This window comes from Gastrolobium bilobum, unplaced genomic scaffold (assembly GCF_033153095.1).
Source record: "Gastrolobium bilobum isolate Gb01-03AN ecotype WA unplaced genomic scaffold, APGP_CSIRO_Gbil_v1 utg1221, whole genome shotgun sequence".
Taxonomy (NCBI): Eukaryota; Viridiplantae; Streptophyta; class Magnoliopsida; order Fabales; family Fabaceae; genus Gastrolobium; species Gastrolobium bilobum.
In genome coordinates, this window is record NW_026897257.1 from 407,463 (window position 1) to 430,738 (window position 23,276).

The 23,276-nt window shown below is 37.8% G+C and overlaps 3 protein-coding genes across 3 annotated transcripts; all 3 read left to right on the top strand.

Annotated features, from left to right (window-relative positions):
* On the top strand, nt 1-4,382 carry LOC133305376 (uncharacterized). Its single transcript, XM_061505584.1, has 6 exons — nt 1-396; nt 1,280-1,394; nt 1,592-2,200; nt 2,361-2,472; nt 3,453-3,512; nt 4,021-4,382. The coding sequence occupies exons 1-5, from the start codon at nt 314-316 to the stop codon at nt 3,476-3,478; spliced, it is 945 nt and encodes a 314-aa protein (XP_061361568.1). The 5' UTR covers nt 1-313; the 3' UTR covers nt 3,479-3,512; nt 4,021-4,382.
* A 4,302-nt stretch (nt 4,383-8,684) lies between these two features.
* On the top strand, nt 8,685-9,743 carry LOC133305430 (uncharacterized). Its single transcript, XM_061505653.1, has 2 exons — nt 8,685-9,075; nt 9,139-9,743. The coding sequence occupies exons 1-2, from the start codon at nt 8,685-8,687 to the stop codon at nt 9,741-9,743; spliced, it is 996 nt and encodes a 331-aa protein (XP_061361637.1).
* A 4,937-nt stretch (nt 9,744-14,680) lies between these two features.
* Nucleotides 14,681-16,905, top strand: LOC133305415 (uncharacterized). Its single transcript, XM_061505634.1, has one exon. The coding sequence runs from the start codon at nt 14,860-14,862 to the stop codon at nt 16,753-16,755; it is 1,896 nt and encodes a 631-aa protein (XP_061361618.1). The 5' UTR covers nt 14,681-14,859; the 3' UTR covers nt 16,756-16,905.
* The last annotated feature ends 6,371 nt before the right edge of the window (nt 16,906-23,276 follow it).

A 23,276-nucleotide genomic window follows, 5' to 3' on the forward strand; every position in this document is an offset into this window, starting at 1 on the left:
TAAAAAAGAGAGAAGGGTCGCTTAAACGTCCTTCTCTGTCTCTCTCTCTCTCGCTCTTCGCCCTGAAGGTTTCTTTCTCTCTCTTCATTCTTTGCTTTGATTCGCCATAACTAAGAAGAGAAGAGAAGAGAGAGAACCAACCGACGAGCATATCCACCTAACCAACTGTTCTTCTTGTTGTTGTTCACAAGATATAGCTTCGTGGTTGGTTGGGTTTCCTTTGCATTTGGAAGGATTTAAGTTTCTTTCTCTTTTTGGTTTTTGTATTTTTTTGGTTGAGTTGTTTGGTTTATTGAGGGGTGTGTTGTTGAAGATGTTGGTAGCTAATAGTTTTGATCTATGGCGAAAGGACGCTTTCTTCTCTGCCGCGGAGGAAGTGCAGGAATCAGCTGATATGTACGTTCTTCCCAATCCCCTTTTTCAGATTTTTTTTTTATAAAAATGATTTTCTTTGTTTCTGATTGATTTAATTGCAAGATTTAATGAAATTTCATGTTAAATTGTGCTCCTTTGGGATTGAGGTGATGTTGGGTATGGGTATGGATCTATTGTTACGGCTCTGTGACAACTAATTTTGGTTGTGGTGGCCGGTGGGTGGCTTTTCCGTCGAGATATTGATGATTATCGTGTCTTTTGTTGCTTCAAGTTCTTCTATGTTCATGAATCAAGCAGCTGCTTCTCTTAAACTTTTATGACCACTGAGGGTTTTCAATTTCGGTTCAAACTTCCAGTTACTTAAAAAAAAAAATTACTTTTTTTTTTTTTTTTTGTAATTTGGCAGATTCTTTCCTTGGCGCTTGCAAATGGGATTTTTTTTTTTTTTTTTTTTTTTTTTTGTAATCACAGGGAATAGTAGAAACAAGGGAAGGGAGGAATAAGAACTATGAAAATTTAAAATTCAATTTTCCTTTTATCTCAAAATTTGGAACTATTGTTAAGTTAACACTTTTAGTGATCTCATATGATTAATCATATTGCTTGAGTATTTTGCATTTAAATGATGTGCTTGCCAACACACAGTAAATTCTAATCTTATAACTGGGTATAAAATGAACAAGGTATGTACTTTATCTGGATAAATATTGGGTTACTTATCCTCAGCACGCTTTGTTCTTACGTTGAAAACTTTAATCATAGATGGATGATTTGTTCTTACGTTGAGTCATTCCTGATTTAGGAGGGAGCCTGGTCATGTCTTCAGTGCCTGTTCTTACTATTAGTATATTGGAGTATGTAATTTCTGTCACACGGGAATTTCATTTATCTTTTTTTTTTCCAGAATGGAATCTGCGTTCAGGGCATGGTTGAGAGTGAGGAGAGAAAGTTCAACTTCCAAGGAATTAAATGAACTATGCAGGGAACTGCAAACTGCTTTAGGTACTGCTAAATGGCAGGTATGTGAGCTGTTTTTTTCTTTATTTTGATTTCCTTTTCCTACGTACGCTCCATTGAATATATATTTGCACTCAAAATATTTAATTTTCTTGTAAATTCTCAGCTCTGCCTTTGTTTCTAGTTTAATTCCTTAAAACTGAATGTTCCTCTTCAAGTTTTCATTTTTAAATATTCTGTTTTGAACATGCTGAAATAGTTGGAAGAATTTGAGAAAGCCGTCAGACTAAGCTACCGACATCTTGGGGATGACAATACAGCCACTAGGCATAGGCAGTTTATTTCTGCCATTGAAAGCCAAATTTCCCAGGTTGAAGCAGCGCTGAAGGAATCTTATATTGAGGAAGGTAAGCAACCCCTCCGGTGGGTAAATCTGGATGAAGAAGAGCGAGATGATCTGGCTGCATTTCTATCTGGAACATGTCAGAGCATGCAAAGCAGTAAGGATGAATGCACGGTTACTGCTTCGTTGAAAAGCTCACTTCAGGAGAAACAAGTCAACAAAGAGGATAAAAATGTTGTTAACAAAAATACAGATTATGTGATAGAAATAAAAGCAGATGCGGTTTCTAGAAATAGTGATGATGTAGTTTCTCAAACAGATAGAACAAGTAGTACAAGGAAGACATGGAGTCCACCAAATTATGGTGCTTTAAAAATTGTAATTGCTGATGAAGATGAGCAGAAAAATAAACTTACACGGACTGTTGATGCCACCCCTAAAGAGAAAGGATTCAAACCTGTATTCTGGAAACAAAGATGTGAAGAATATCCTCAGGCTAGGCAAGCAGTTCATATGTTCAATCAGGTTAGATGAATATATTTTAAGAAAGAGATACATTCAAACGAAGATAGGAGTTTTTTTCTTCTATTTTGCTTTGCATATTGTCCTTGTTTACGAAATGCATCCCAATAATTGATATTTGGGCATTCGAAGGAGATGCTAATGATTTTTTCATTCACTGCAGCTTTCTGGCCGCATTGGTTTATGCCAGAGACAGTTTCAAAGTCCCCTGCACTTGCGATATGGTTGTTCTGTTCAAGTTAAACTTGTTCTAATGTTGACCATTTTTCTCATTGGTAAGCTTTCAATTTTCTGCTACTACAGGATTCTTATCCACTGGGAATTCCATCTGTATCAATTTTGTCTTCAATTTATGCTTATTTCAGCTTTATTCTCATGTCCTCGTTAGCAATATTAAGTTAAAGGAGGGGCCTTTTTTTTCTAACTGAGTTGTGACTTGTGAGTAACATTGTTTTGAGATCTTGAAACTTGTTAGTTGTTATTATCTTTCATAAGATGATTAATAAAAAAAGCACACACATGTATATGGTTAAATAGTAAACAATTATTTTTATAGGATTACTATTTTTCTGTACGTATGATTAATTAATTGGGGGAGAAAGAAACATATTGAAGATATTCCGATAGAAAGCATACCATTTTTCTTGGGAAAATTTAATCCAGTTATTATTCTTGAGATCAAGATGGTAATCCTTGTCTATAGAGTTATAAATTATCAATCAATCGTTGCTGATTAGCTATCCTTCTCTCCTAGAAATCTAGTGAGGCACCCTCTTGTCCAAGAAACTTTTAAATATAATATTCAAATTACCAAGTGGTTCAAGATCTTGTTGACCATGCCAATAATTTTGTAACACGTTATTCCCCCATGTGTTTTGTTTTTTGGTTCTATGAGATACAAAGTTTTGGTCAACCGGTAGTAAATGATTGCTGGGTTTCTCTTTGGCTTTGCTTTCATTTTTACTTAATTATATTTATGATATGGAAGCAATTTCTTTTCTGTAATTTGCTCATACTTCAACTGTCTGGACAATTTCTCTGTCAGTCTGTTGGATTTACATGAAAGAGGGAGTACTTTTAGCAAGCTTGACTTTTCTCCTTCTATCTTATTTTGTGCTGCCAATCATGTTTCTGCGCAAGATTAGCCATTTTAGTCCTCTCAGCTGTTTTAGACCTCTCTGCTGGAAGATTTTAGTTTCTTGGTTTCTGTATTAAGCGATGCTAATTCAGGATATTTTCTTTCCCTTCTCTGTAGTTCCCTTTGTACTTTATTCAACTTGAGTTAAACGGCAGCGTCACTGGATCAGCTCAAGAGGTATTTCTACAACCTTAAAACTTTTTTTAAAATTAAAATGAGAAAATCTGAAAATGGTGTATGTATGTTTGTGGTGTAAGTTAACAGCAAGATATTTCCATTTTGCTCAGAGCATTGTTGGAAAGAATGAAATATTGCATTTCCTTTTTCCTAAGAAGATTTATTCTGGTTTAATTTTTTCACAAATAGATTTGTTCACACGCAACACATGCAAGATAGTTGTCGTGTTTCTTTCATCTGGCCAAACATACCATTCTTCATTTCAAAGCAAATTTTGACTTTTGAGGCTGAAAGATGGGGACATCGGAAATAATTTATAGCTTGTTTGTGTTTCAAGATTATTGAAATCTGGTTATTTCTGTCCACTTCAGCGATGTAGCTACTGAAATAACTTTTTTGCAAGACCTTGGCTTTTATTTGAAGGCATTAAATTTATCCGTCTGTTTTGTTCTTGGCATTTTTTGAGTTGGCTAGTGGCATTGTATCAATCGAACTTTGGGTTTTGCAGGGCTCTTACTGGTCCTCATGAATGCTAAGGAGGTCACTGGCCGTTTGAGATCTCTGCCTGTATTGGAGGGACAAGTCCGCTAAAGGGACAGCCAAGACAATCGGTGTCACCTTTCTATTTTGTCTTTGTTGAGATTAAGATGAATTTACCTCTGCGTGGTTGCTGATAGGATAGCCAACCTGCATCCTACAGGCATAGGTGTCTGTCTATTTTAGTTTCCTCTGCTCCTCAAATGTATATACATTCATCTATATTAAATATTAATGCTAAGTTCCACTGTATTTGTTCGCAAGATACAGTCCTATTTGATTCCAACCTTGAAAGGTAACAGGATGAAAAATAATTTATATTTATCGTGGAAAATTTATGAAAAGAAATCTCGTGGTTAGTAATTGGTGAAGAGTTACTATTTCTACTTTATTTATTTATGGGGGAACGGAGGAGGAGAAGACAAGTGAATCCTTATTGGGACACGGAATGATAAATTGTTTATTACTGCGCCTAACTTCCTATAGGTGTTATATATGAAGATTTATAAACAAATTATCTCGTTATAAATGATTTTCTGTCTGATTGTAAAACTAAAAGAGTTATTTATGAACACTGTAATTGAAAATAACGAAGATCATAAAGTATGTTGTTCATGCAGAGACAAATAAACATTGTAAGAACACAGGCACATTCATTACAAATGGTCGTCTAAGGGTGCTCCCACAAAGGCGAAGCCCTAGGCTAGATGGTCACACCTCATACTTCCAAGTAGAAACCTAAGAAGAAGAATGAATGAAACATCATTGTAAGAGCAGGGTATGTAATATTCATGAAATGAAAGTCTTTGGAGGGAAGCTGGAAACAAAATAGGGTTGATATTTCTCAACTGAAAAACTGATAATTCATACATATGATGATTTTATACCTGCTGTATCTCAACGCCAAAAATATACTCTTTTTATCACAAATTCGCAAGGTAATTGAAAAGCTAACCGTGGAGCACTTTTTGATTCTCACACTAAAGAAAATGGTCTTTTAGATAGTTGTTATAACTTATAACAACAGAAAATCGCGTAAAAAATTTAATCAGTGTGTATTGGATTGGGATTTCAAAGGATTTTAATGGATTATTTTTCGACAAAAAATCCATTAGTATAGTCAATTAGAATTTTAATGGATTAGAAAAAAAGTCACGAAGTATTCGATTAAGATTTTAAAAGATTATTTTAGAGTCCGTCCAAATTCGTTGGTATTCAATCAAGATTTTACACAATGGAAAAATAATCTTATGGTATTCAAAAATCTAACGATTTTAATGAATTTTTTATTGTGTGAATTTCGTGAAACTTTTTAGTAAAAAATATAAATAAATTGTCTCTTTCACAATCTCACCCTAACCCCTAGGATTTATGTAGATTTCTCTATTATAATGTTTTTTTCTTCCTTTGGCAAGTTAGCCCGTTCGAAATCGGGTTCCGCCATGAGAGCTTCGTCAAAACTCAAAAATAACATATTTTTGAACCATTTTCATCACAAAACAACCCAGAAACAACAAACCAACGAGATTTTAATATATCTCAAAAATAGCATATTTTTTAGTCATTTTTTGAGAAATTTTGGAAGTTTAAAAAATGATTTTTCAAGCTATGGGTCGCAGTTTTTCTTGGCACAAAAATGTGTGATTTTTGTATTAAAAACAACATAGAACAGTGGGAAAACAACATGGGAACTAAAACCCTCAAACCAATTTTCGTTTTACATCAATGAAACAATATCAATTTAAAGAAAGATTGAAACTTTCATAAGATTAACCCTATATTTCGTAACAATACATTCATGAACGAAATTCTTTCACTATAAAAAACTATTTCAAAAATTTTTTATGTCAATAGATAACTAAAAACTTGTTTTTCAATAGCCCCAAAGCAATTTACGGTTTCAATGTATCGATTGAAAAAAAATTGAGAAATTTTCTAAACTTTCATGTAATAAAACTTAAAAATTCAGATTCAAAATTGTCTTAGAATATTCAATGAAAATATGTGATATATGGTTAGAAAACTCTCACCACGTGGAACAAAAATCACAAGGTTTTCAATATCAATTGCAAAAAAATTCAAACGAAATTTCATTATGAACTTTAGATTCTATATACAAATTTAGAATTATTTTAATAATTAAAAAAATTGGGTCTTATAATCATATATGCATAGCTTTGATACTAAATGAAGAAGATAATTTTCAATCCATTGGTCAAACCCAAGAGCAAGACAATGTAAATGCATTGAGGACTAGTATAACTTTAGATATTTGAAAAGCTATTGCTTAGTAATTTTGAATGTTTGTTAAAAAGTATATTATGTTTTACTAATTGAGAAAATTATATTAGGTTTTACTTTTTTTATTAATTTTATTGCATTTCTTTGTTAATTTTTTTTATTGACTCTTGTAATTTTGAATGTTTGTTAAAATTTCATATGGTTTTTTAAAATCTTTTAAATTCATATTGTCCTTTCAAATCTTATAAATTCTATTAAAATGTTTGTAAAAAAGTATTTTTAAAAAGTCTTTAAAGTTCCTCCAATTCTAAATAGTCTTTTAAAATTTATAAGATTTTTTATCTTAAAAAAAATCTTTTAAAATCCTAATCCAATACACCCCAAGTTAGAAATAGACGAAGGCTATCAATTTTCATTTAGGAGTGTTATGTTTATTGTCTGATTATAGAGAGAGGATTTTAAGGAATTTTTGCTCCGAATGAGAAGTTTGGAAAAGAACCCTTGTGGGGATGAGGAGGACTTCAGAGCACGCAGTGTGAAAAAGCCTAAAGGAGACAATGGTCTTGCGGATACAGATATGGATGATAACATGGTGGAGAAGGAAACGTGTCAAGAGGAAGATAACCCTTCGTCTCAGAAGATGGAGGAGCTGCATAATAAGAAAAACCTGGGAGGTAAAGGAAGAAGGTTAGTGTCTTACATGGATAAGGTGTTGTGTCTCAACGGTGAGGACAATGCGTCAGATGACGAGGAGGATGACTTGCAAGCAGTCCAAAGAAGAGAAGAAGAGGAGGAGGACATGCCTGATGAGATGGGGTCAGGTGAGGAAAATGACCCTCTATGCCCAACGTATGTCTTCTCCAAGAAGCAACACAAGAAAGACTGTAGGAAGTCGAGGAATGCTTTGATCATCAAGCTTATGGGGAAGAAACTAGCATCAAGATTCCTGATGGTAAAACTACAAAGGTTGTGGAACCTAGTGGGGACTTATAAGTTGACAGATTTGGATAATGGCCACGTCCTCTTAAACTTCAAAGAGGAAAAGGATTATATACATGTCTTGCATGAGGGACCCTGGATCATTACTGACTACTACATCATAGTTTAGAGGTGGAGACCTTTCTTTAACCTATACAATGACAAGGTTAGGAAGCTAGCCGTCTGGCTGAGGATTCATGGACTACCAACGGAGTTTTATACGATGCAGCATCTTTGGAGGATTGGGAATATACTAGGGAGAACCCTCAAAGTGGATAAAACCTCCTTGAGAAGGGTGGAAGGCATGGAAGGGGAGATCACAGATAAGGCTAGGTTTGCCAGGCTATGTGTGGAAGTGGATCTCAAAAGAAGTTTTGTGTCAAGATTCAGGATGTGGGACTTCATCCAACAGGAATTCGTATATCTCAATGTGGGGTATGAAGGGCTTCACATGATATGCTTTGAATGTGGACGCTATGGACACAAAAAGGAAGCATGTAATGGAGGGCTTGGCTATATGGCAAAGAAGCACCAATCCCTGGTGGGAAGCATACGCCAGAGCAAGGAGAAAATGTTGTCGATGAACAAGTACCCAAGGAGGGGGGGTGAAAGGATCACTGTGACAACTGAGGAAAAGGGAAAAGAGACTCAAGATGCTTTTGGAGCTTGGATGGTGGTTAAGAGGAAAGAGCGCAAAACAACCGGAGCAACCCAAGCAACCAAGAAGGAGGAGGCGGGGAATGGCTATACGGTCGTCGTGAATAACAGCTTCAGTGGTGGTACCACCGCCGGTGGTGCAAGACTCGAGGGAAATACCTTAAACCATAATAGGGGTAAAGAAGGAGGGTCAAAGGGGTCCAGAACACAGAACGTAGGGGAACAAAAGAATAATACTAAAGGTAATATGTATAAGTTGACTCCGCGAGAGAGACAACAGCACAATCACCAGAAGAAAAATACCTTGGAAATAGATTCGGTGAGAGGAGAAGGTACAGACCTGAACATGCATAAAGTAAAGCAAAAAGGTCATGCTAACCCTCGAAAAGAAAACACAATGCATACTGTCAGTTCTGAGGAGGTGGGGCCCAACTTGGGTAGCATGCAAATAGTGACTGCCCATGCAGAAGGGTCTACGTCCAACACACCACAATGCACAGAGGGAATTAGAGAGCCTCAACCCCATGGGGCAGAAAAGAATCTGTTGGATGCTATTGAACTGATGAGGAGATATACCCAGTCGAACCCAGACACGGCCCGCATGGCAGACGAGGCTTTGTTATATGGGAACCTATATCTACGTTGATGGGCCCTGGGCCTGCGTGATTTTTCCTCTCTTTTTTGATGGTTATTATGAATATATGCACTTGAAATTGTAGAGGTGCTAGTAAGAGGGGGTTTTGTCATCTCATCAGAGATATGATCAAAAAATACAATATTAAAGTTCTTGTGCTCACTGAGGTGCGCATCAGTGGCTTAGACGCTGATAGAAAGATAAAACAAATAATCTTTAGTGACTATTTCAAGCAGGACGCTCGTGGCTTTGTTGGTGGAATATGGGTCATGTGGGACAAAACAGAGGGTGACATCTCTTTGCTAGCGTCTCATATGCAATTCATTCATGTAAACATCAGATGGACTGTTAATAATATGGAGGAGGTGGCAACTTTTACCTATGGCAGTCCAAGAAGGATTGGTAGAAGACTGTTATGGGAAGAACTCAACGGGATCAGTGAGGATGTGAGAAAACCTTGGCTGGTAATAGGGGACTTTAATGCGATCAGTCAAAGGCATGAGAAGTATGGGGGAGGTGAGGCCTGCTAGGGTAGTATGCGGGAGTTTAACTACTGTTTGAGCCACTGCGATCTCTCAGATACTGGCTTTAGAGGTCCTTCATTCACTTGGAAGCGTGGGAGGCTGGTGGAGCGTTTGGATAGGATGGTTGCAAACCCTTCTTGGGTGGTGAACTTTCCCCAGCAATTCATTTTACACTTACCCTATTTTGGCTCGGACCACAGGCATATCCTCCTGAAGGATGGACCGCGTGACAACCAAAACGGCAGGTCTCGTCCCTTTAAATTTCTTGCGTCGTGGCTCCTTTGTGAAGGTTTCGATGATTTGGTCAAGAAGTGTTGGAGTAGGGACACTACATGGGATGTTGGCAGCAAGATGTTTCATCATGAAGCTGCCAAGTGGCACCAGACAACGTATAAGAAAATCATTAATCAGAAGCACCGCTTGGTTGCTCGTATCGAGGGCATCGACACACAGATGAACGACCATCACAATAATGCTCTAGAAGGATTATATAGTAGGTTGTGGGCTGATCTCAACAGTATTTATATTAAGGAGGAGATTAATTGGTTCCAAAGGTCTAGGTGCAGGTGGATAAAGGATGGTGATAGGAATACTAGATTCTACCATACGTCAGCAGCAGTGAGAAGAAGAAAGAACAAGATTCTCACGTTGAAGGATTAGGACAATCGGTGGTTTACTGATCCAGAAGAACTTAAAGGCATGGTGGCGGGCTATTTCGAGAATCTTTTCAAGGATGACGGTGCTACCCTAACTCCCTTTCCCATAAGGGGTTGTTTTCCGAAAGTTAATAGCATTTCCTTCTCCCACATGCATTGCATTCCGTCGCCTGAAGAAATAAGGTGTGTCTTTTTTAGCATGGATGGTTACAAGGCTCCGGGTCCAGATGGTCTCCACGCTATTTTTTACCAGACTCAATGGCATACAGTGGGGAACTCTATGGTTAAGCTGGTGCAGGAGATCTTTCATAACCCAATGAAGATCAGGCTAATTAATCAACCTCATATTTGCCTTATACCCAAGGAGGAAAATCCTGACTCCATCAAGAAACTTAGACCAATCAGTCTATGTAATTGATGGTCCTCAAGAGTTGAGGCCCATTAAGTGTAAATTGTTCCACAAAACCCATGTTTTGGTTATAAATCACTCCCTTCAGCCTTCTTCTTTCCATATAGAGCAACTGTTTTGAATAGTGGACCAGAGCAATACCGAAAGTGGGAGTTAAGGTAGACCTGGAGCAAATTTAATATTATCTTTTTCACATATGACTATTGGGTTAGTTTGCTTTGTTCAGGACACCTAAGGCCCATCAGAAAGAACCACAAAATGAAGAGAGAAGAATGAGTGTTGCGCAGAAAGGAAAAAAAAGCCTGTTGTAGTACAACAACAGTCAAAGGAAGCAATGGGAAGCCGCCACGTCAGCCACAGCAGAGAAGGTGGAGGTGCTACCTCTGCTACAGTACGAAAGCAAAGAAGCTGAGCAATCAAAAGCCGCCACGTCAGCTGCAGCAGAAGGAGTGGAGGTGCCTCCCTGAATCCGATACTCCCACTCACAAAGGGAGCCAAAAGCAAGGGGGACCACTTCCATTTAAGGCCAAGCTGGCAAAAAGCAAAGCTACCATTGGAGAGGATTTCTATTCGGAGCTGAGCTGGCAAGAAGCAAAGCTACCATTGGAGAGGATTTAAACAAAGCACGACCCTTGATGAAAGGAACAATGAAGATCAAATGAAGAACCCTATAAAAGGAACAAGCAATCCTGATAAAGGAAATCATCAGCGCCCATCCTAGGACTCGTCATCTCTTTGTTTTTTTTTGTAAAAATGCTCACTAGGAGCTAACTTCCCCTAAGTAGGTGAGGGTTCCATATAAGTAATCCCTTTTGTCTCAGGATAACTTTGTAAGGAACACATATTTTATAAATGAATTTTGAGTTGCTCTTTGGTTTAATTTATTGATTTTGTGAAACCCTTTGGGCTGGCAACCTCATCCCGGGACCACTCGGTTGATGAAACACTGACAAGGGCGTGTGGAGTATTCTCAAGATCCTGGGGTAGTTTAGCCTGAAGAAAGGAGGGAGAAACACCTGGAATGGGGAGCACTGCCATGTGAATCCATGCTCTTTTGAGAAGGCAGCATGGTTTCCTTGCATATAACTCCAAGTACTATGGAGTAACGTGGAGAGTAAGGCCTTACCCTCTGCTTACCTATAGCAAAACAAGGGAAGGAGCAAAATCCACTTGTAAAATATGCTACCAAGCAGGGTTAACCAAAGGGATGAAAACATGAAACTCGTAACACCTACTTGACTTTTTCTGAAATTAATCTTAACTCAAACTTCTATCACAACCTTTTCCTCACGATAACTGAACTGTGTTTTACCAGCTGATGCTCTTACTTTCATTTCGTTGACTGCTCTTGAAGTTACTTAAATTGATGCCTTTTTATTCGATGACCGTGCTAAGTCATTCACTGCTCTCATCTGGTTCAGAATGGTTAACATTGTTTAACTAGCTGCCCAGAGATTGCTCTTTGTGAAGCTTAGCTGAGAATAGTACTTTCTTTTATTGCTCCATTTTACAAATTAAGTTTCCTTTAACGCTTCTTACTTCACAACTGCTCCCTGAGGACGATAAATCTGGGGCTACAATACCCTATATTGCTTGACACGTACGCTTGCGTATAGTTGAAGAGGGTTGCTCTTAGTCAGAGTAGATTGCTCCTGTTGGCAATCCTGATTATTACTCTACACTCTTGCTCTCTGAAAAGATATTCCCGAGCAGCTCTCGGTTCGACCAAGCAGTAATGTAGCCTTTAAAGCCATCTCAAAAATCCTGGCTAATCGCTTGAGGCCTCACCTTGACACCTTGATAATGCCAAACCAATGCAGCTTCATTAAAGGGAGGCATGGCAGCGATAATATAGTCATAGCTCAGGAGATCATGCACTCGATCAAGAGCAAGAAAGGAAACATTGGGTGGATGGTTATCAAGGTTGATCTTGAGAAGGCTTATGACAAAGTGAACTGGTGCTTTCTGCGTCAAACGCTTAAGGAGGCAGGTCTGAATCACAATGCGGTGGATCTCATCATGGAAGGAGTGTCATCAACGTCCATGAGTGTTCTTTGGTAAGGAAGCACTACAAAAGAGTTTTCTCCAAGCAGAGGGATCAGACAGGGAGATCTTTTGTCTCCATATCTCTTTGTGTTATGTATTGAGCACTTGGCCCATCTGTTCCTTGAAGCCACAACCTAGAAGAGGTGGAAACCAATCGTGCTGAAAAGAAAAGGTCCTCCTATTACTCACTTGTTTTTTGCTGATGATCTTTTGTTGTTCGCCGAAGCCTCCATGGACCAGGCTAAAATCATTAGTGGGGGTGTTGAAGTGTTTCTGCGAGGCCTCAGGCCAAAGAGTGAGTGCTGACAAATCTACGATCTTCTTTTCTAGAAATGTGAATCACAATAGATCCATGGAAATTGCCCAGGAGATGAATTTCACTGTTGCCTCAGACCTGGGCAAGTAGCTTGGGATCCCCTTGATGAATGATAGAGTGAGACCCATGCATTTTCGTTATATCATGGATAGAATAGACAGGAAGCTTAGCAACTGGAAAAAGAATTTCCTGTCACTTGCGGGAAGAACCACGTTGATTCAATCTGTTATATTAGCTACTCCTTCCCATACGTTGCAGTCCTGCTATCTCCCTGCGAGCTCATGTGGGACCATCGAAAGGAAAGCTAGGGATTTTCTGTGGGGATCCACTCCTGAGAAGAGGAAGATCCACTTAGTGGCTTGGGATAAAATATGCCAACCGAAGAAAAGTGGAGGTATTGGGCTAAGGAGGATAAATGAGACTAAACATGCATTTCTTATGAAGCTGGGACATGGGGTGCTGACCAAGAAGAACAGTTTATGGGTCCAGGTGCTTAGGAATAAGTATGGGGTGGATGAGAATCTTATCCCTACTTTGAAAGCTAATGCAAATGTGTCAAACCTATGGAGGGGTATAATGCATGTATGGCCGAAAGTTGTTCAGGGGTCCCGCGTGCAGCTGGGAAATGGCACTCAAACTAGCTTTTAAAGGGACAAGTGGCTGCCTTGCAACAACATGGTGAGAAGGAAGGAGGGGGCTACAGCGCCAGAGGAAAGCTTGGACTGGACTGTGAATATGATGGTTAACGCTCAGGGTCAGTGGGACTGGAGGGTGCTATAGCAAGTCATGGATCAAGAAACGTGTGGCCTGATTGCTAACATCATACCTCCCGTCCCAAGTAATGGATCCGACATAGTTGTTTGGGGCCTTACCAACGATGGTGCGTTCTCCATCAAAACAGCGTACAGTATGATCACAGAACACTTAGAGTAAGGGATGGTGGATAAGTGGGACGTCGGCTGGTCTTGGAAAGGACCAAAGAAGATCCAAACGCTCCTCTGGTTGTGTCACAACAATTATCTGCTAACCAATTCCAACAGGAGGGCGAGACACCTTGCGGTTCCTGACTCGTGCCTAAGATGCAGTGTCTTTGGTGAGGATACCATTCACCTTTTACAGGACTGTAGATGGAGCAAGGAGCTGTGGAATTCTATCATTCTGATTGCCTCAGACTGGAGTTTTGCAACCATCCCCTTAAACCTTAGCTGGCAAAAAACCTCAGTTGTAAGGCTACGGTGCAGAACATGAGCAGGAAGGACCTATTCGGAGTTGCTTGTTGGTGCATTTGGAAAATCCAGGAATAAGTTAGTTTTTGAGAACAAAATCACTTCTCAGGTTGTTGTGATTAGAGAAGCTAAGAGGTTTGTTGAGCATATGTATGAAGCCCAACGGGTTTTCAGTGCGCATGGTCTTAACACGCGAGCCAAGGAGGAAAGGCTCATTTGCTGGGAATTTCTTGCTATGGGCTGGTGTAAGCTTAACGTTGATGGATCCAGCTGCCTAAGAGGGAAGAAATCAAGTTGTGGATGGGTGATTAGAGACGAGAGTGGTAGATGGATGTACGGTTTTTGCCGAAATCTGGGGGTTGGATCTTCCAATAGAGCTGAATTGTGGGGTTTATTTCTCGGTATTGAGATGGCGTGGGATGCGGGCATCAGAAAGCTGTGGATTGAGGGTGATTCACATGTGTCAATTGATTTGTCCAGGAAAGGGTGTGATCCACATCATCCTTTAGCTCCTATAGTTAAGAGAGTCATGGACGTGTTAAGTAGACATTGAGAGATTAGGACTAGTCATTCTTATCGTGAGGCTAATATGGTAGCCGACAAGTTGGCGGCTTTGGGCCACCAGTATACAGACTGGGATACACATGTTCTACATGTGCCTCCAGCAAAGTGTCTTAGCCTAATTAAAAGGAATGTAATGGGTGTAGCTAGCCCTGTATCATGTACTTCTCCGTAGTTGTTTAATTCCAATATTTTCAAAAAAAAATAGACGAAAATTAAAAACAAAACCACGATCCTTATATTGAAATAAAACTTGCTAATAATATTATCACTGGAACTAACCTGTTATGGGCCCTGTCTCTGGACCATTTGGCCCAAGATTAGTTCTAAATAAATAAAAAATAAAAAAGAGAAAGGTGGGGGAATTGCCATGCCAGAGAGTTTTATCAGTCCTCCACCGAACTCTGATATCTTTCTCTTCTCTTTGTGTTGTGTTGTGTGCTGCAATGTTCCATTTTCAATTTTGAATGTTGAGTTTCTGAGATCTGATGCACAAATAACAACACTGTCAGCTGGTGGAACCCTAACTAACCCCGATCCGAATCGAATCTCGTAACTGGCGATGTCTTGTTTAGCGCTTTCTTTGCAACCCGCAAACGGATCCGATATCCTTCTCCAGACCCGCGAGTGGTTCCCTCCCTCCCGAGCCCTCGGCGCCCTCTCCGCCTTCCGCCAGACCCGCCGCGCCTTCGCCGCCAACAAGAACACCGTCCCCGACGATGCCTACGCCGCCGAATCCATCGGCGACGATCCCCTCGCCGCCTCCAGTGGCCAGGTCATCGTCGGGGTTGAGAGCCGCTACCGTGTGGTCTATCGTTTAGTCAACGGCATTTACGTCCTTGGCATCACCGTCGCCGATCACGACAACTCTGTCAACGTCTTCGAGTGTATCCACATCGTTAACCAGGCCGTCAGCGTCGTTGTCACCGCGTGCCGCGGCGTAGACGTGACGCCTGAGAAGCTTAGCCGGAAATACGCCGAGATTTACATGGCTCTCGACATCGTTCTCAGGGGCGTTAGCAACATCCGCCTCGCCGCTATGCTCGCCACCATGCACGGTGACAGCATCGCCAAGATGGTGCATTCGGCGATGGACACCGAGAACAAGATCCGCGGCGCCGATAATTGGTCTTCGGTGGAGGTGCATTCCGTCGAGCACCAGGCAGGCATTGATGCTTTTGCCAATGCTAGGTTCGAGTTGCCGCCGGAGACGCTTGAAGCCGGTGACGAAGTGGCGGCTAGCCTGGCACCCGTGGCGGCACAGAGCGCAGGGGAGCAGCAGGAGGAGCAGAAGCAGGAGGAGACTCAAGCGGAAAAGGATCCGTTTGCAGCAAGTGATGCCATTAACAAGCCACAAGAGCTTGTGGGTGGGTTCAAGAAGACTAAGGATCCTTCTGCTACTGATTTGACGACAGCGTTGGAGGGGCTTGACGTTACCACATTGCCACCTCCAGAGGCTACTCAATCCACCCACATAAATGTGGAGGGATTTGAAGGGAATTATGGTGGAGTAGAGTTTGGGAATGAGCAGGCTTCTATCGGAGAAGCTTTTGAAGGTTTCAATGATGCTTGGGGCGGTGGACTTGATCCTTCTGAGTTTGTGGGTCCAACCAAGGCTCCAAAACCACAAGGGCTTGGTGGTGTTGAATTGTTGCAGACCGGAATAGATGCCGCACCTAAAGCAACCGGGGCTGAAAGTGGTTCAGGCACTCCACTTGAGAACATGTTGGTGAAAGAGATGAAGGGTCCCGAGATGTATATCTCAGAGGAGATTAGTGCAGAGTTCAGGGAATCTTTGCTTGCAAGGGTGGGATTAATGGGTGTTGTTTACCTTAGAACTTTACCGCCTAAAACTTCTGGTGATAAGGAAACTGAATTTTCATTCCGAGTTGAAGGAACCAGTGCTGTTAAAAGATTTGTTATACAGAGTTCTCGTGTTAGTAGCCTTGGTAATGGGATGTTTCATGTGAGAACCGCAGCCTCAGAGGAGCCTATACCCATTATGAAGTATAGTTTGTTACCCAGGTTGACGCCTTTGCCTTTGAGGGTTCGGCTTATAAAACGGCACACTGGAAGTTTGCTTTCTGTGATGATACAATATGCTTCCAACCCTGACTTGCTGGCTCCCCTGAGTGATGTTACATTTATTCTGAAACTACCCGTTGACCCAACACTGTTGAAGGTTTCACCAAAAGCTGTGTTGAACAGGTCTGAAAAAGAAGTTAAATGGCATGTGCCAGAGATTCCATTAAAGGGCTCTCCTGGCAGATTGAGAGCAAGGATGCCAGTAGATTCTAGCGAAGATGATGAAGAAATTGAGGTGGTTGGTTATGTGAAATTTTCTCAACAAGGAACTCAGTCATTATCTGGAGTTTCTCTGCGGCCTGCTTCGGAGGGTAAGACAGACTTCTATGAGGTTAGTGACAGATTTGAGAGTGGGGTTTACATGTGCAGCTGATTCATAATCATAAATGATTGTTAGGGAGCTGTACTTTTTCATTTTGTGTTCATGCGAGTGTATGTTTTGGTTGTGTTTATAGCATTTTTGGATAATTGATCATGTACCTTGAACTCTGAAATTCTTTGTTACTATGTGTTATGCCTATTAGTTTACATCAATGAATTGTATTTGGTCTTCACAATATGTTATTTGCTGGGAAAGTACATGCTAATACCTTCTGAAAAATTTAATAGAATAATAACTAGGAAGTATAGATCGTTGAAAAGATAGTGTGGAGTACTGATAGTATTCACACGTGCAGCATGTTTAAAATCCTTGGAATGAGCACCCATTAGGCTTATGGAAGAAACCAATTGATGCTGTAATATTTAAGATTGGTTCAGCAAAGATTAAAAAAAAAGTTATTCTATGTATTACTTTTGATCAACACTAGGCAAGGGTTTTGCTTTCTGGATCGAGTAATAAACTAGGACTGTACCAAGATTGGTGTATTAAATTTGAAAATAACTCTTCTAAAGTGAAATTATCTATAAAGAGAGCAAAGGTGTGTCCAACCTTAAATTTTTGTGCGTTAAGATCTCGATGTTTTTTTAATTTACATGAAAAGGTAGATATATCCTTACTTGCTCATTTTAGAAACAAATTCACTTTAGAGTAGCATTGTCCATTAAATTTATTAGATGCTACTGTTGCTGTGTTGTTGATGAAATTAGTAATGTAAAATAGAGGCAACTTCAAAAGTGTAAACCAATTGCAAGGTTTCTTTTTGTATTACTCATCCATGTCATTATAGACTCTTCAGTTTCTTTAGGTCATCTAGTCATGAGAAATGATGACTAACAACAGAACTTTTTTTTCCCTTCATTTACTTTTATGATGTACATTTAGAGAGTGGGGATAAAGTAATAAAGTGTTTTCTAATCATTCTTTGTTCTGTATCACATATCTCATTCCATGGTCTTTACAATTGGTAGAATTTGAAATACCTCTTTGACTGGAGAATTTTTTTTCATTGGACAGCGTTAATGAAACACGGTTGCTTCTCCCTTTCAAAGTGTTATACATATCTATGGTAGTTAGAATTACATTTTATTTTAGAAATTTTGTACTTTTCTGGGCCTTGGTATTGGAAGTTCCGCTACCTTGCCCCACATTGTTCAGTGATTGATCTTCGCACTCATAAGTGTATGTTTTCAAAATGGCGCTTATCATTATACTTTATATCGGTCTATTATGTGGAAGGAGTGGAGGTGAAGCGCTTTTGTGATTAGATGAAATGATAAATGTTTGAATGTGAATTCATGCATTTTGATGGAAGAATGAATTTTATTTACTGTCATTGTCAGCAACTTTTCAAATCATTCTACGGTTACATAGAATAGTGCTGCTCATACATGCGTATACTCAGTATATTTGTACAGCTTTTATCCTTTAATTATAGTTGGTTTCACATCGTTTTCATTTTTTGGCAAATCTATGCATTGATTCTGCCACGTCACTTATATGTGAAGTGACGGGCTTGGTGCTGATGTGTACAAAGCATTCTTCGTTACATGTCATGTTCTTTCTGTTATACTTTGGTTCGTAGGGACCCTTTTTCAGCAGCTGAAAACCTTTACGTGCAAAAATGTCTTCAGTCTGTCTTCTTAAGGATCACCTAAAGCTTTTCTAGAAGTATCCACAATGGATAGAAAGAAGGTACTCTCGGGGGTAATCTTAGAACTACAAATACATAAAAAATTAGAAGTAACAAAAATGACTTTGCTGCTAATAATGCATGTAAAGTTAATATTAGGAATTGATATTCAATAAGTAATCATGTTTTGTACATGTAAAACTACCGGAAAATTTAAAAGACATTGCTGTTCGAGACTAAACACGGTGTTCGAGCTGTTAGTAGATTTCATTTCATTATGCATAAGCAAACAAGGAGAGGAATGTATCTCAAGTCTATTGTTTAGGATCATTAAGCACGAACCGGAGATTCCAAACTGGGATCTGATCCCTCAAAGATGCAAGATAACTTGGACATAGAATTGGAAGAGGCTCTTGGGGATTTTTCCCATGAATTTCGTTTACTTGCGAATAGGATGGGCTTGGTAGAAGTTGGAAAGTGTAATACAGAGAAAGCCAATTTTTTTTTTCTTTCATGTTTTTCTTCATTTCGAGCAGTAACCACGAAGTATGTTCCACATCCTTCCGATGAAATCATGGACAGAGACCTGCATGTACGATTGTTTATGTAGCAATAATTGAATGAATTATTTTCACATAGATTATACATCCATATAGTATAATTTAAGATGGTTGGCGTTTACGCAAGTGTCTTGCATACCAAGCTAAGACTAGGTTGATCCCCTGTCCTAGACTAGCCATTAAGAGTGTGTGAAGATACCCTAAACATCTTTCTTAGCCAGCTTAAAAGAGCGTCTGATCATAATGACATGAGCTCTTTAATTGTTGGAGTATAAGGCTTATATATTGCTCCATGAATCACCCCTCCATGATTGGGTTTGGATGCGAGTTAAGTTAGGTCTCCTCTTCTGCTATATACCTTCTTCGGGTGTGTGGGATTTAGGGTGACACAACAGTGCTCCGTGTGAAGCTCAGTTTAGCTTTCTAAGCTTTTTGAGTCCATATTTGCTAAAAGATACTTGGGCTAATTTTTATTTGGCGAAGGTAGTACTTTGCCTTGACGACTTGGGTTCAAATTTTGAGTCAGGATATAAGATAATGAAGTTGTCCATAGGCTTTGTGTAAATTTCTTATCATTTTATTTTCGGCTGCTGCGGCATTGAATTTTAATTTTTGTTATTCAATTTTTTTGTCATTTATTCAAGGCAATATGATCTTATCATTTATGTTTTGATGGCAAGAAGATATGTTTCTCTTCCGAGATAATTTTACTTTTAAAGCAAGTAATAGTTTATTCATCCTTAACCTTTAGTGGGTTAAAATCACAGCACACTATAAATTAAATTAAGGATAAATCTATTCTTACTTTAATGAAAAATTCATTATAAAATAATTTTATTAAATAATATATAATTTATGCAACTATTGTTTACTTTGTTTGTGAGTGTGAGAGCCATATAAGAAAAAAAAAAAAAAAAAAAAAAACATTGAACCACAAAATTTATGAGTAGCTAGCTATTGCATGATGGATCATTTTGAAATTCAGATTTAAGATCCCAGAGAAAGAAAAGAATAATGGTTCAAAGAAGGCGCCAGTTAATGTATATTCAAATTTTTGTATAGAATTTGATTTAGTCTGAACAAGCTGAACACGAACGTTTATCAATTATTCTAAGCTTGATTAACTTCAATTCATTTCAAATAATAATGAGATTAGATTGGTACGACAAGAAATATATGAAGTGATTAGAGTAATAGTTCAGGAAAAAGATACTACAGAAGAATCTTGCTTTTGCCACCTCAGGGACCCTATCTACTAGTAGTGCAGTGCAAAATTTGATGGAAGATAGTGAACTTTCTTTTTCCTGTTCTCTCCATCTAGAAAGTAATTAATGCATTTTCCTTTCATTGTGGACACTATAATATTGGCCGTATCATAATAAAGTAGAGTCAAGGTTAATCTTTGTGATTCATTGAGTGAAAATTATTACATCTGAAGTCGGGAACGGTCCCAAAAGTTATGATAATCTAGCTTTTATCATGTTCAACAAGCCATTGTTCAATGAACTCAGTTAACATGAATATTGAAAACTATTTATGCAATTATACAAATAGTATATGCGGATGAACATAATTGTGTTAGAGATTGGTATTCATTGATAAATATCTTAGCTTGCTTGCTTCATGGGTAAGGCTCTCTTTAGTATCAAAGAGAAAAAGCGGTGTAGTCTCCTAATTATGATAGAAGTTAAGTAGAGAATCTGATTCGGTGGTTAATTCATCTTCTCAACTTATTTTCTTAATACAAGTTTTTTTTTTTTTTTTAACCCAAATAAACCTTATATATGCTTTTATATAAAGCGGATTCCCCTCTTTGGCCTTTAATTTTTATTTTTTTTCAAACTACCATTATTAATTAATTTTAAGAATAAGTATAAAAGGATAAAGTTACAAAGCTCCTGCTATTCATTTGTAAAGATAGCTGTAAAAAAATAAAATTACAAATACGTCTTTTTGTAATTACAATTGTTTTTAAAATATTTCAACTTCTTGTATAATTAAAAATAGCTTAAAACACTTTATATCATTATTAGGGAAAATGTTTGTCATTTTAAATAACAGAAAGTTATGTCATTTTAAGAGAGATACAGACACAGAAAATTTAATTTTAAATTAAAAAAAATCACCCGCTTTCTCTCTCCCATGATTTCAGTTTTTCTGTGTTTATCTCTCTCCTAAAATGACATAACTTGTGTCATTTAAAATGACAAATACTAAACCCTTATTATTATTATTATAACTGAAAATAAAGTAACGATTCGACATAATACTTGTCAGTTAATACGAATTTAACTCAGTTCAAACAAAACCATAGAAATCAAGTTTGCCTTTCCACTCCAACTTGTTAAAAGACGGTTAACTCCATTCCAATTTTTTATTGTGTTCAAATTATTTTATTTTAAAAATAAAAAACTTTTAATTATTAAAAAATATTTTAAAAATAATTTATTCTCAAACACATGCTCAAACTACGTTAAGATGACTGGCATTTTTCATCCAAAGATAAGTTATACGGTAATGGTAGACATATTTTGGCACAATAAATTGGTAGACAAGATTATTCCTGCTTATCATGAGTAGTCTCTCAAAACAAAGAATTGGGCAGGAGTTTCCAATGCGTGGTATCTTAAAACATAGTGATGCTTGAGTAGTTGGCACATAATTTGAAGTATTTAGTTCTTGTGTTGTTCTGTTAGGTTTGAATTCTTGTTGTCTTCACAATAATTAATCTTCCTTGTTTATAAAAGAGGGACAAGACCACTGATAGAATCAAAGAAAATATATACGGGTTTATCATTTCTCATAAAGTAGTATTTCTCATGTTATAGACACAATAAGTGATAGGATCCATCACTTATTAAAAAAATAAAAAGAGCATAACACAGATTTTAATGTCTCACAATATAGAAAACAATCTCCAACAATATGAGAAAATGATTTTCGAATATATATATATATATATGAAAAAAATGTGTGTCATTTTAAAGGATGTAAAGTTGTGTCATTTAAGAGAGAGAGAAAGAGATAGATAAAGGAGGAGAGAGAGTTGACAAAAAAAGTAAAGGTGTGAGTCTCATCTCTTTGTGAGAGTGAAAGGATATAAGTTGTGTCATTTAAAAAGATAAATATTTTTCCATATACATATATATATATATATATATCAGAAAACTATTTCTATTTTTACCGCGTCTTTTTCTGCCTCACAAATGTACTTCTCGGAATACACAGGCAGATGACTTATTTTTTTTCCCTATATTGGTGGGTGAAGGTTATACTTATCATTTAACACTCCTTACTACTAAATTTTAACCATTGATTTCTATCAATATGATGATTATAATTTATTGAATGACACTTATTAATTCATTATTAATTTTTAATAAATTATAATCATTAAATTAATGAAAATCAACGATTGAAATTTGGTAAGAAATATAACATTTTCCTATATATATATATATATTAAAGAAAATTAAAAAAGCCATATATATAATTTAAATAGTGTTTGGTTCAAGTTTTTTGTTGAGATCCCCGTGCATTTGAGTTTGGCACTCGATGATCTATTTGTTTGGTAGAGGAAATATAAAAATTTATCCACCAAAGTCATTTGCATTCAGAATCAAATGCAAAAATAGAAGAAATATATTGTCGAAGTTGTCCAATCTCAACGTGGTATCATATTGTTGAAGTTGTCCAATCTCAATGTGGTATTTGCATATTATCGGGCAAGTGAGAAAAAGTTGACAAAGATTCACAAAATTTAACCCAATTTTTTTGGTAAAATTTTTGCCTACCAAATTATTTTTTTTAATTTTTCTATCATATTCCTAATAATTACAATTTACCTGATAAAAAAAAAATTCTTCTACAAAACGCCCAAAATTAAAAAAGTTAAGGAAATTAACACCAGCGACAAACGCATACGTGGGCGTCTTGTTTATCAGTCATAGAATTTAGCTATTGAGTAACGGTGGGGTCGTTGGCTTTTTTTGTTATTTTGTTTTTGGAAAATAGGTTGGCATTTCTTGTTAGCACGCCACACGCAATTCATACTCCACTTTAAAGTATGTTTTACCAACTTCACTTCCCCATCCCATCATTGGGGGAAAAATTGAAAAATAACTCAAAAGTTAAAAACCATATTTAATAATTCAAAATCTCACCCATTATTTTTCTACTCTTGAATGTCCCTATATTCACTTGCAGACAATATTGTGGTGTGCTTAAACATTTTATTCTTATTCTACGATGATTAGGAGCATGCCCTTTTTTTGGTCTCGTTTTGCTGTCCTCGATTAATTCTGTTAATTGAGATTTTGCTA